The sequence below is a fragment of the Larimichthys crocea genome, chromosome XIII (assembly GCF_000972845.2).
Source record: "Larimichthys crocea isolate SSNF chromosome XIII, L_crocea_2.0, whole genome shotgun sequence".
Classification (NCBI taxonomy): domain Eukaryota; kingdom Metazoa; phylum Chordata; class Actinopteri; family Sciaenidae; genus Larimichthys; species Larimichthys crocea.
Genome location: NC_040023.1, coordinates 47,609,612 through 47,623,255, shown reverse-complemented (window position 1 = coordinate 47,623,255; position 13,644 = coordinate 47,609,612). Strand labels below are relative to the sequence as shown.

General features: G+C 41.7%; 1 protein-coding gene across 1 annotated transcript in view; it reads right to left on the bottom strand.

Annotated features, from left to right (window-relative positions):
* The window catches only part of slc25a13 (solute carrier family 25 member 13), a 47,412-nt gene that overhangs the window by 22,031 nt on the left and 11,737 nt on the right, over window positions 1-13,644 (bottom strand). Inside the window, exons 5-8 of the mRNA XM_019275391.2 lie at window positions 13,255-13,394; window positions 8,216-8,362; window positions 6,046-6,184; window positions 875-968 (exon numbers count right to left, since the gene is read on the bottom strand). Of these exons, the coding sequence (XP_019130936.1) occupies window positions 875-968; window positions 6,046-6,184; window positions 8,216-8,362; window positions 13,255-13,394 (520 nt within the window). The remainder of the gene's footprint in view (window positions 1-874; window positions 969-6,045; window positions 6,185-8,215; window positions 8,363-13,254; window positions 13,395-13,644) is intronic.

The following is a 13,644-nucleotide window of genomic DNA, read 5'->3' as shown; positions in this document are numbered from 1 at the left end:
TGATTGAGTAAGACAACCGATCTATAGGAACTGACAACTCCCACTCCTTTATCCTGTCATCCAAGTATAACAAAGATATTTAACCTTTGGATGTGAAACGACTGCCTTTCCATTGCATCTCTATGACGGTCGCAGATTTCCCAGGCTGAGGGAACGGGGAACGCCAAATCCCCCACCGCCCCCTCCTCTGAATATTGGGGCTATTATCTCCCGCATCTCCAATCAAGGGGAGTGGAGAGGGCTATTAAAGTATCCCATTGCCTAGAAATAATAATCAGGTGGTGTCTCAGGCCGGGGTTAGAAATTATGAGCGAGCTGGTCAGGCCGCAAGGCAGACGCAAAGGAAGTGGGGGAATGTGAGACGCATACAGTTGTTGTGTGCAGTAGATCCTAGGGACTTGAGTTGATCTTTTTTTTTTTTTACGATAAATGGGAGTTTGAATTGGTTTTGGACTGAAAGAGGATTCTCTGGCACTGATGTAGTCATGTCTGATTCTTTTGATCCCTTGCAGAGAAGTTTGAGTGGGAAGAAAGCGCTCGTCTCTCTGAGGTATAGACCCTGGGGCTAAAGGTGCACTTTGTGGGGCAAATGTGGGATAAACTTACTCTGTACAACTCCCTGACGAACTGATGCTATGCCTCTATTACTGCCTATTTGCCTGTCCTTAGTGAAACATGCAATGAATGCCTTCATGGCCATGATATCCATTTTTCTAATGATTGTTTCCTCAGAGATCATATTATACATCCCTTAGACTCCCCTTTATACCCAAAACACTGTCACATTACCAGAATTAAGGTATTAAATCAAAGCTAACATGATTTTTGTGTGTGCATTTTCTCTTGTTTGAAGCATTTTTGCCAGTGTGCTTACCCACGGGGCTCTGACAGGTCAGCCAGCTGAAAGAGGATGTCGACCTCCATTGGTGTCACCTGTCCAAACCTCTGAGCTGCTACAATGAACTCCTCTACAAAGAGAGACAGAGTTTTAATTAGTTTTTACTAAATCGATAAGCCCAACACCTTTAAATGCAAACCAACATTTACAGATATGCACACAGAAAAACAAACTAAGGAAACACAATGACATATAAACACTGACAGAGAACGCAACTCAACAGATGTTCCAAGTGGCTCGACCTGGGGGATCCTGAGGTATCCCCAGGCCAGATGGGGATATATATAATCCCTCCAGTGTGCTCTGGGTCTTGGGATCTCCACAGCGAGGTACACAGGGAGCATTATTAAATGCTTGAACATCCTAAAACATCCTTTCAATGCGAAGAAGCTGTAATGTCAGAGCTCCTTCTAAATGTCTGGGCTCTCAGATACCAACTAAAACTTCATGACCACTGGGATGTAGATCAACAGGTAACTTAAGATACTTGTGTTCAGGCTCAGTTTCCATGTCACCATGAGAGTACAAGGGTAGCACATCTAAAAAATGTGGACAGGGCACCAACCTGTCTGTTGATCCCATACTTCTTTATACATACCCCTTGCAACTAAACTCAAGGCAGCAACTCTATCGTAACTAAAGTGGGCGATTGGTCTTTTTCCAGCCTAAAATTTGGAGGTGCTGACAATGATTTTCCTCAGTGAATGCTGGAGGTCAGGCCCTGATGGAGCCAACAGAACTACATCATCAGCAAAGAGGAACGCTATTGAGATGTCAGCAAACTGAATCCTCTCTACTCCTTGGCTGCACTTTGAGATTCTGTCTGTGAAAATTGCAACCAGAATAGGTGACGAGGAGCAGCCTCGGTGGATCCCCAAACCCACTGAGAACATGTTTGACCTACTGAGGAGAATGCAGACACAGTTCTCAGTGCAGTTATACAAGAACTGGCACTATATTGTGGCAGCAGTTCCCATGCAAGAGTAAATAGCCGGTCCACTGTTTCACAACCAGGACGGAACATGTCTTGCTTCACCTAAATCCAAGACTCAATAAACAGCCCTTCAATATTTTTTTAATTTAAACTCCAGGGATTGCTATATGTTAAAAGTATTTTATTTATTTTTTCCATAGCAGAGGAACATGACAACATATTCATCCATTTTAGTTGGTTTGTCATGGCTTTGGTTTGGCTTTGGAAGCAGCAAAGCAAATCTGGCCTGGAATAAACAAAAAATGTATCAATGCTATTATTTCAGTCTATAAACTACAAGTGGCTTGCTAGAAAAGTGCCACACATTGCTTTTAATGCATATTTGTGCTTGGTACGCTCATTAGGTCATGATATATTTTTATTACTGTGTGATATTTTGATATATTACAGTGTTATTGCAACATAAAAATTAGTCAAAATATGAAGTACAGAGCTGAATGAATCACCTACAGCCACAATGTGTTATCACAAACAAGAGCTGTTTCCTGTGACTGACAACTATGACTGACATCTCTTTTATTAAGCGTTCATGATACTGCATCACAGAATCAGTATCGTCAATAGATATTATGTCACATACAATGCGGCAACATAATAAAGTGTTCATTTGCTCATTTACTGCTATTATGATGCGCAGTAAAGTAACTAAAATGTACAGTTATATACATTATTTGTGCTTGTCAGCAAGTTATTTGTGATTCTGCTGTGTCTTTAATTCAATCATTTTCATTTTTTACATTTCACATTACCTGCCTCTGTCTACATCAGTCAGGGATTTCCTGTGTTTTCTGATACAACTTTTGACACAAGAAGAGGCTTGCTATTTTCAGTCTATAATGGGCATTTTCCATCGACATACAGAAAGATGGCACCGGATAATGCCCTTTGGTGAACTGTTGCATTTCCTTTTTGCTCCTGTCAAAGTAGAGGAATACATACAGAAAGGAATGTGACAATTAAATAGTCCCAGCATGTAGGATCTAATGCTAGTACCTGTTTTAAATGTCACACTATTTTATGATGATTTCCCCTGAAGCTCTGTCACTCACACCAGCTACTGTCTGTGACTTGGTTGTAACTTACAAGTGAGCACTGTCAAAGCAAGTTGAATTCATCATAAGAAAATAGAGGAGAATATGAATATGGCCAAGGTGAGTTATGGACCTCAAGAGTTCTTCTGAGGCAGCTTTAGTACGGCGTAACTTAAGACCTGGTCTATTGTTGGTGGAATAAAGAAGAGGTTGACTGTAGGCTGGCTTACAGTGGAGGAGTCAGCATTGTTTGACCTGCTTTATTCAAAGAGCAGCAGGCTGGGGTTGTGACAAAGTCGTCCTACACTGGAGCCATTCACCCCGCCAAGGCTCAGCTTACCCCTGAGGCATGCTCTCTTTCTTTTTCTCTCTCTCACACACACACACACACACACACACATACACATCTATGGGTACATGCAAGCAATGCTCACAAGCATGCGATAGAGCATACTTACACAAGAATAAAGTCACACACACACACAGGCATAGACAGAGTTCTGTCAGGGGAGATCACAGATCACAATGCTGATAACCTGTCTACCTGTAGTCACTGTTACACACATGCTTATACACACACACCTGACCTCTATGCACATTTTATAATTACCTGCCTCATAGAGTGCCCATAGAGTATTAACACAATAAGCGTAGCTGGACATAGCTGCTGACATTTTCGGGCTGACACAAGCAATGACACAACTTTGATTAAGAGCATTTAAACAGCTAAATATTACAGAGCTCTTTTAATTAAACTCTTCCTGCCATCCTTTGTTAAGGCAATTTGTTCTCTGTTGTTAATGAGTGCCTAATGGAGGTCTGTTCAAAATATTATAATAATAATTGTTATTAATACAGTACTTTTGAAAAACAATTACAAAGCGTTTTACAAGTGGATTAAAAAAAAAAGAAATAAAAGAAAAAAAAAACAACACTTTAATAGCAGTCCACAGCCGTGTTAGCAAATCTGAGACGCTTTAAACTCAGCGCTAATGTCAAGGTGAAATAAAGGCTCTTTTATAAAAGTATGTTTTAAAAGCGATTTCAAAGTTGATCAGTGACAACAATGACAATGCACACATGCTGTATGTTAGTAGATACACAATATTAATCATATAGCAACAGATGCAAAGTATAGCTGTGGCTGAATTGAATGTGATAAGTTCTGCAGGTATTTTGTATATAAGCCAAAATACTGGACAAATTATAAGTTTAGCCTGATGTTAAAATGTCAGATCAAGTTGTTAAGGAGGAAACAATTTAACAGCCATCCATCCAGTAGTTGTTCAGACATTTGCCTCAAAACCACAAATGTCATGGGGGCGCTAGACAAAAAGTCAGGGAATCATCGTCAGGGGACGTTGATCTTAAGGTTCTCGGCAATCTAGCCAATATTTACTGAGATATTTGAGTCTGGACCAAAGTTGTGAACTGACAGACTCACATTACCATCCCCAGAGCCATGTCACTTAAAATGATTGATGAAAAACAACCTGTGATTGAGACGTGGTTAAGAAACTACTGGCAAACACCTGATCACTGTAATTTACATGTCAGAACAATCATTTGTGCCGTTCCCAGGTGCCTTCAGAAGTGAATTGGCTGATATAATCAATACTGGTGCTATACAGTAAAGATGTACGTACAGTATGATGTGTTAACATATACCTCATCAACACACATCTGATATTAACCTGTTCACAAACATGCACAATCATGATTTTTCTTGTGGTGTACACTGTAGGCTCAATACAAGGTGTGTTTGTTAAAGGTCTTCTATGCACATACGCACACAAACACTCACACACGTGTGCACTCCCTTTTGTGTAGGCGTTAAGCACTGTAATGGCGTCCCCAAGGCAAAACAGTGGCCTTGTTGCACATACGGAATCAATCAGGATTATTACGCATGTGTGCATGCTTGGCTGTGTTAATGTATCTGAATACCGTGTTACAAAATACGCACACACTTGATCCATGCGGGTCTGTGTACAGTATGTGTTTGTCGGCCAGCCAGTTATACATGGACTTGCAGTCCCCAAGGAGGCCTTAATGACTCAGGGAGTGGAGGGTGGATGGGTGGTGGCTGTGGAGGTCTGGCTGGCTATGGGCCACCACGGGTCGAGCCAAGCCCAGCCTCAGTGTACCCGATGGTGGGAACAGCCTGGGGAGCGTATGGGTTCTTGGTCTGGGTCGGCTATGGTCCACACCCCTGATAAGGCTTCAGATAGCATCATAAGGCTACACTAGTGGCCCTCGGCCATGTAGAGAGAGGTCAGAATGGTTTCTTAAAGATGAACACAGCAAGAAAGCGGGAGTCAGAAAGAAAGACACAGAGAAAGGTAGGAAGAAAGAGAAAGCTAAGTAGGCTTCCTGCCAAGTACTGAGGAAAGGAATGAGAGACAGCAAGTAGGGCAAGCGAGTGAGACTGATAAGGATTGAAAGAAACTAACCATGGGAGACAGGGACATAAAGAAAGGGCTGTTGGATCAATAGATAAAAATACCTCATTTTCATCACATTGCTTTACAGTTATTTAGATTATTTAAGAGTTAAGAAAAAGTTGGTTTAGGTTGGTTTAAAATATCTAACATGCACTTAATCTACAGGGTGAGACGACAAGCCTCATCCTCAAAAAATGAGCCCATGACATTGACAAAGCAAGCATTCTACATTTTTGTCTTCTTTTTTTTCCCCCAAGAATTACAAATCTCATTATCAACCAAAAAAACACCCCAGGACAAATAAAGCGGTCCTCAGTGCCAGGATGTCTAATAGACAAGACAGGCTCCATCAGGGATTGTGGGCATGCAGTACGTGTGCTGGGTGGGATCCAGTGTGCCCATTTAAATGCCACCGGGAAGGAAGAAAACCAAACAAAAACAAGTTTCCACCCTTCTACGTAAATACATTATCTGGAAAACACATTTATTACTGCCTGTAGTGCTGGATTGTATCAGTGTGTGCTTGCATTTGTTTACTGAGTGTGTGTCCTGTATGATGTTGTTCTTCTACTATCTATCTATCACATATATGTAGAGAACATTACATAAATGTGCATCTGTGTTTTGGCTGCTTGTGTCAACCAAAAAGTCTGTGCAGGAATTTTTGTGGGCTTTCACCTTTGGTGACTTCCACATCTCGGCGGTGGCCAGCCAGGGTGCTGTAGATCTTCCTGATCAGCTCCATGTTGTTGAGGAGCGAGTTGAAGCCGTTGAAGTATGAAAAGCTGACCTGGTGAGACGTGCTGCCACCCGCCACCTGGGCAGTGATGGAGACATATACGTAAAACACAAACACACACACTCCAAACTGAATAAATGCTTAAGGGATGCATGTGGATCTAATGATTATGTGCAAGTACATGCTGAAGCAACATGTTAAAACATCACACGACAAGAGGAAATCTTGACAAACACCAGTGGTTAATAATCAGCGTTCCTCTTTACCATCGCTCCACAGGGAGAAGTAAACCTGCTTCAACCGCTACTTTTTCCATCGCAAAAACAAACACACTCAGGGAGTTTAATTAACTTTCTTTATGAGGTGGAGGAAGTGGTAAAAGAACAGAAAATAGAAAAAAGGTAATGGATTAAAAATAGTCTTGAGCTCTTGAGGACATTCCAGACTGCATACAAACCCTTTTATGTGAACCAGCATCCCATCTTTATCCAACCAGGCTCTCAAAACTCTTCAAGGAAGCAACTCTGACTGCTGTCTGTTTAGAAATGTGTGTTTGAGTACCTTTCATAAATGCCGTTGCCTGTTTTGGATAGCTTAGACCAAAGTATCAGATTAGCCTTGAGGCTTTACAGCTCTTTACAGTGCTGAGGGTTGAGGCAATAAAAAAAAAACAAAAATATGGAGCTTCCTTTCACTAGATGGCACTGTTTGCTTTACAGACACATTCAGGAAGGTTGCATGCAGCTCACAGTGTTTGCAACAAGGGGTGGAAGCTCAGGCTTGGATGAAACTGCCCTAACAGAGAGACACTTTTGTATTTGTCCATATCTATGAGCCTATAGACATGGATCTTCCCACCATATGTAACAGAAGGGGAGAGGAGAATTTTTGGGTGAAAGGAGTGTGCTGCTGGTCATTTACCATGTTTGGTGAGTGAATTAAAGGTTATTGTTTCACTGCTTGTGTCCTGGCATAATACCGCCTTTAATGTGTCTGCGGTGTTTATGGGGTTTTTGATATGTGTGTGTGTGTGCGAGAGAGAGAAAGAGAGTTTACTAACAGCACACCAAGATGTCTGGTTGGTGAGGTAAACACAGCGGAGAAAATGACAGAGTCTACAAGGTGTTTATGAAATGGGGCAAGACACAGACACAGACACAAGGCGCGCACACACGCAACAAAAACACTGACACACAAAAAGGAAAGACAAGACACAGAAAAAAAGGCAAACATCTCGGAGTTCAAAACAAATAGAGCACACGCGCACAGCTGCTCACACACAAACACACACGGCCAAGCGATGATGGACTGTAAAGCTCCAGTCGCCATCTATCTCTGTCTCTATCTTTCCCATTCAGCTGGCCTGCTTGGCTTTGACACTGCCAGAGAGGTTAGACTTAATGACATGTTGGGAGAGAGACAGAGACACGGGGGAGGGAGGGAGGGAGGGAGGGAGGGGGGTGGCTGAAAGAGAGAGAAGAGGGAGAGAAAAAATGAAGGGAGGGAAGAAGAGAGAGGTGACAGAAAAAGTAAAGAGGAAGAAGAAGGAACCAGAGATGGACAGCTGTAGGGAAAGAGAAAGCCACGGTGTTCGGTTGTGGGGGTGTGAGAGAAAGAAGCGAACACAGGGAGGAGAAAGGACAAAAAAGAAGCGGTGAGGTGGAAGAAAACAGTCTTGTCTTTAACTCTTTTATGGAGAATAGAGTAATGTTAGGTTGCTAACCTTCCTGGCTGGCATTAGAAACTGAATCGGTAGCAAACATTGCTTACAAAGTGTACATGTAGGGCCACTCCTCCTATATTCGATCAGAAATATACATACGAACATGATGAACATAGATGTATCATTAAAAAAAATTGCAGCCAAGATGTGAAATTAAATCTCGCGATGACAAATGATTAAGGTGCTAGTGAATAAATAACACCCAATTTGCATCATTCTCTTAACCTACTATGGCCAAATCACCATAACTCCCAGCTGTACAGCAGTGATCGATCTCGACATTTTTTCTTTTTTCTTTTTTTTTAAAAACCAGCCTGATTTTGGCTCCTGTAGATGAAAGTAAAACAAATGGAGGAGAGAACCGCAGAGCCAAACAAAAAACCCACCGCCACGAGGCATTCCTCCACGAAGGGTGTGAGCATGTGCGGCCGGATGGTGACCATGATGTCCCTGAAGTCCAGGGCTGACACAGAGCCGCTGTGGGCTTGGTCCCGTTGGATGAAAGCCTGCCGCGCATGTTCCAGCTGCATCTCCTGTGAAGACGAGAAAGGAGGCAAGTTTAGGTGTTAGAGCATACAGTAAATGCGTATTATAGTACACGTATGTGGGTCATACACCTCTTTAAGTTGCCGTAAATTTAAATCCACATAAACTCACTCATATAAACACGTATGTGTAAAAACACAGCTTTTGCGTTGATGGGCCCCCTGATGCCGTCTCCCCCACTCAGTTACGGGGGGGGGGGGAAGCCAACGTTTGTCCAGGCTTTACTCTCGACAGCGGCTTGCCTACTGTGAGGCGTCGCTTGGGCTTTTCACACTCTGCCCAAATACACATTAAACCCACTTGAGGGAGAAACATACAAACACACGCACACACACACAGACGTGCACACCCAGGCAAGACAGCTAATCACCCAACTGCTCACTTTGTCTCTCTTTTTGTGCGCACATACACACAAAGGTCCACAGGGACAACAGCAGGCTGTGGTGGGGATAGATCCCACAAGGCCTTTGAAATTAGCAACCATTATCGGTACCTGTAACCACAAGTCTATAGAGAGAGGCTGTAAACAAACCGCTGCCACCGGTGCTTCCTCTGTCTTACAACAAGAAAGTCGGTTACAGCCCAAGACAGGGATATCAGAACAATAATAATCCACAAAGAGTCTTTGTGAAATATAACCATGAGCTTGAGGACAGCAAGCTTGGTTTGCAGTGTATCATTGGCCTTCATGTATTTTTATTCATGAGGTTTTTCACATATGGTGACACAATACCAACAGCCTCAATGACAAATTCAAACACATATCAATGTGTTTACTCAACGGAAACATCAACAACAACAACAACCAAGACTTTTTGATAGCTTTTTCAGAATTCTCTTTTTCAAATTTTCCACAGACATGAAGAGATGAAACAATTAATTAATTAAGTGATCGACAGGAAAATGTGCAACAATTAAAACAAATTTAATAATCTTGAAAAAAAGGTGTTGAAACTGTTTCCAGCTTCCAAAAAGTGAAGATTTGTTGCTTTTCTTTGGTTCTGTGATAGAAAGCTGAATATCTTGGATAAAACAAGTTATTTTAATATGTTAATTAGCATTAGGAGAAATCATAATGTCACTGTTTCACATATTTTATAGACCAAAAGATTAATTGATTGTGGAAAATATTCAGCAGATTAACTGATAATATAAATATATAATAATAATATAAATAATAAAAAATAATAATATATAATAAAAATAATTGGTAGTTGCACACACAAGAGGCATCAATCAATTTAAATATTAAGTTAATTTATTACACACACAATCCAATGAATATCAAATACTGTGAAGAATGAATATATGTCAAGATTTTGCATGAATGCAGAATCACATCAGGGAAGATGTTTTTAAATTATTTTTATTTTTTTGAGTGAGGACATGCTAGTAGTTTCAGCACAATAAGCAAGTGAGTAATTCAGTTCAAAATAAATGATTATCAATTTGTCCAAGAAGAATGGACATTCTTTTTGAAGCCACACACGTCGGACAAAGTCGAGATTAAATCTCGAACATGCATGGCATTATTCAATTGATTGATTCAGATGTTATTGTTATAAATGCAACTCAAAAAAGTGTTATTACCACAACACAAAACCCTATGAGGCTATGACTTATTGTTGTGTTGAATTTGAGTGATATTTCACTGACAGCATAACTGATCGAACTGTAAATTTGCAGCGCCCAAGAGAAATGACTGGGGAAGAGTGACATTTACACAAAGCTGAGTGGAGACCGGAGGGGAGTAAGAATAGACATTGCAACAAAAGAGCCAGATTTGCAAAAACAGCAAATGTAGCAGCCATGTGTCAGTATCACCTATGAGCACAGCAGGGGCTCCAGAGAGTGTATAAGTGAAAGGAAGGCAAGGAAACGAAAAGAGATTGATACACGTAAACACTCCCAAAGTAAATAAGGTGAGATATTTTGGTGTCAGCATCCTGAGTGTCGTGACTCACTTCTCCGGTTGGTTGTGAGTAGGTCAAAACACTTTGCTGTGAAATAAACTGAGAAGAGGACCGGGAGTAGGGTATTTAAAGTCGAAACAAAAAAGGAAAGTGATGAAGAAGATCATGTTTTGTATGCGTGACTGTGTGCGTGTGCAAAAATAAATGTGAGCCGCATTTATCTGTGTGTTTGTGTCCATCTGTAAATGAAGGAAAAGAAGATTAGATCCTGTTTCTCTGGACAAGTCAAGCGTCTGAAAAGCCACACACACCAACCACGCAGAGCAACAAAACAACTGTGGTCCAGGGGATGGAGCAGTTTATAGTCTCAGCTTCTTAAAACCTTAACTTGTTGCAACCGTATGAGTGTTGCAGGGACATGGTTTTTATTTGGGAGGGGAGTGAGGGAGGCAGGAGACATAAAGCTGGGGGCTTAAGACAGCCAACAACCGCTGAGGCATTTGCAGTGCCTTTAATTGCCCTTGGACGAGAATAAAAACACACGACAAGCCACCTCTGTTTGTTTTCAACGGCTGTGACCCCCCCACCTCTCTCTCTCTTCAAAACTTAAACAATAGATAAGAGTGGAATAGGATTGTTTCGCTCTTTTTTCTGCTTCTCATCAGCACAGGGCTAAAGCTATAACAAGGAGAAGCTTAAGCACAACTGCTATTTACATGTGTGCCAGTGAGCCCTCCACACGGTGACATTAAGGGCTGCCCACTGATTCTTGGGAGAGTCAAACATATAATTGGGACTTTTAAAATCCACGCAATGCCAACAATTCAATTTTTTTTTTTGAGCACTTGGGAAAGAAGTGGGACATGTGGTGTCCCCTCCATGTAATTCAAGCCCTTTACTTGCCAAGATTTATAATATGGGCTACTATGTGCCACTATGTGCCACTTCTCTGGACATCAGTAATACCATTGCCAGAGTGAACACCATACTGACAGTGCGAGCTGAGCCTTGGCCGGCGTCCACGCGTGAGACGGGAAAAATGCATGTAATTGGTGAGAATCTCTGGCTTCCATCAAGACAGTAATTGGCCAGAGAGAGCCCTTGTGAGAAATATGCGGTGCAAACGTTTTCCCCGATAATCCCATCTTGTGAGCATCTGGCAGTGGCGTGGTTACAATGGCAGAAAAACACAATAAACACATGCATGTAGGCAGGAAGAGGGGGGAAATAAAGGATGGGAACATTCTTGGGGGGGAAAGCTGGGTGGTAGGAAATTATAAAAATAACTGAAAAATATTTAGCATTGGTTTTCACAACTCTCTGAGAACTTTCATATCTGGGGAGCATACTTTCTTCTTCTTTTTTTTTTCTAGCTGACATTCACAAACACTTGTCTCTTAATAAAAGTATCATAACAGCCGTGGGTAGTAGTGCAATCACAAAGTGTGTAGTAATTGCACAGGTTGAAATTCTGATTCAGGAAATGTTGTTGTGCCTATCCTAATTGCCCTGTCATCAATCACTGGAGCAGCTGACTGCCAATACCTGAATTTTACTACCGTAATTGCAGTGACTAACACACCATCAAAGTGATATTGATTGTGACACACTTTTACCCATGATAGCATTAGACCTTAAGTTAAAATATTTAGAGGATTCTTTACAATATTTTTATTTTATTACCCTCAGGAGATCAGTGAAGCAAGTGCTAAAAGATGAAATGAAGGACAACACTTTAAATAAATTCTCTGTTAAACATCCCTCACCCTTACCTACCCAGAGAGGCATCCTACATCAACGAGAAATTCACTTTCTTCTGTCATTTATTGAAAGCATGAATCAAATGCTGTAAGAAATGATCAAATGCAGAGAGAGTAAGCAGGAAATGTGCATTTCATATTGAGCAATGAGTGCGGCTGGCTGCTGGCCTGCTGCTGTGAGGAGCTGGAAACCACTGAGTGACTGACTGGGAGAGAACCGGGCACGTTGTCAATGCAAAAGTACAGCGTCCACTGCCCACAACGCCACAGACTCGCGCACGCGCGTGCACACACACTCACACACGGACAAAAACAAGCACAAACGCAGACATAAACACAGAAGCACAAAGCTTGCATGCCACTGCTCACACATACAGTAAAGCAGATAAGTAAGACACACACTCACGTACAAAGAATGACACGCAGACCCACATGCTGTGTGTTCAGACTCATGCACACACGTACACATAACAATGTCCCAATATCCGTGCACTGCTGCCCACTGTGTGTAAGCCATCTGGTCTAAGTTAAGCGTAATATAAAAAGCTCATTCAGATACATGGTGAGTGTGGATGCAAACTTGGCACAGCTCAGGCTCTCTCTCCCACCTCTCCCTGCTTAGACCTGATTTAAGTCTAGACATCATATTGGAAAATGGCTCACACGCCACAAATACACTAGAAATATTCCAGCTAGCTACTATTTATGGAGGTAAAACTACGTCTCTACCTGCTTCAAAGTAGGTGGAGCGGAGAAATGCTAGGTGTACGTCAGTTAATGGAAAACAAATGCAGAAAACGTCCCAAATATATATAACCGCAGTGTTTCATTAATGACTAATCTGGTCAATATGGAGGGCTGTGTTTGAGAGTGGAAGGAACCCATATGTGTCTCTATGCGCACACATTAGCCTGGCCAAGTTTAGATAAGTATCTGGCAAAACGGTTACATGACAGGATTGTGTGAACAATATATGAGGATAAAGCAGCGTGTACAAGCACATAAATCGGTTGATAAAGATTTATTGACATATCATTGATGGTCACTGGTTGATGAAAACAAGAGAGAGTTACTTTGACAGCATGACAAAAAAAGGGCTAGAGACAGAAATGCAGGAAGACAAAGCGGGAAAACAAAGAGAGCGAGGGGGGAAAAAAAAACGGCACGTGAGAGACGAGGAGAGCAGGTGATCTACATGAAACCTACCAGCAGAAACTGGGTGAACTCTCCATAGCTGAGCTTCTTGTCCCTCTGTGTGCCAAAGTGCAGCCGTATGAACTCGCAGTCCCAGTTGAAAGGGATGTGCTGGTGGATGGTGGTCTGGTTGAAGACCTGCTTCACATCCTCTGCAACGGAGACAAAAAACAGACAAGCTGCTTTAATTATGACTGAATGATGACAAGTTGTTTTTGACAGCCTAATAACAAGATGCAACGACTCAATATGGAAGTGTACCGACACCGCTTTGCAGTGGTGGAGGAAGTATTTTACTTAGTAAAAGTACACAACACATTACAAGTAAAAGTCCTGCATTAAATACACTTTAAGTACCAAAGGTAAACGTAGTAAATATGATGGGATAATTATATACTAAAT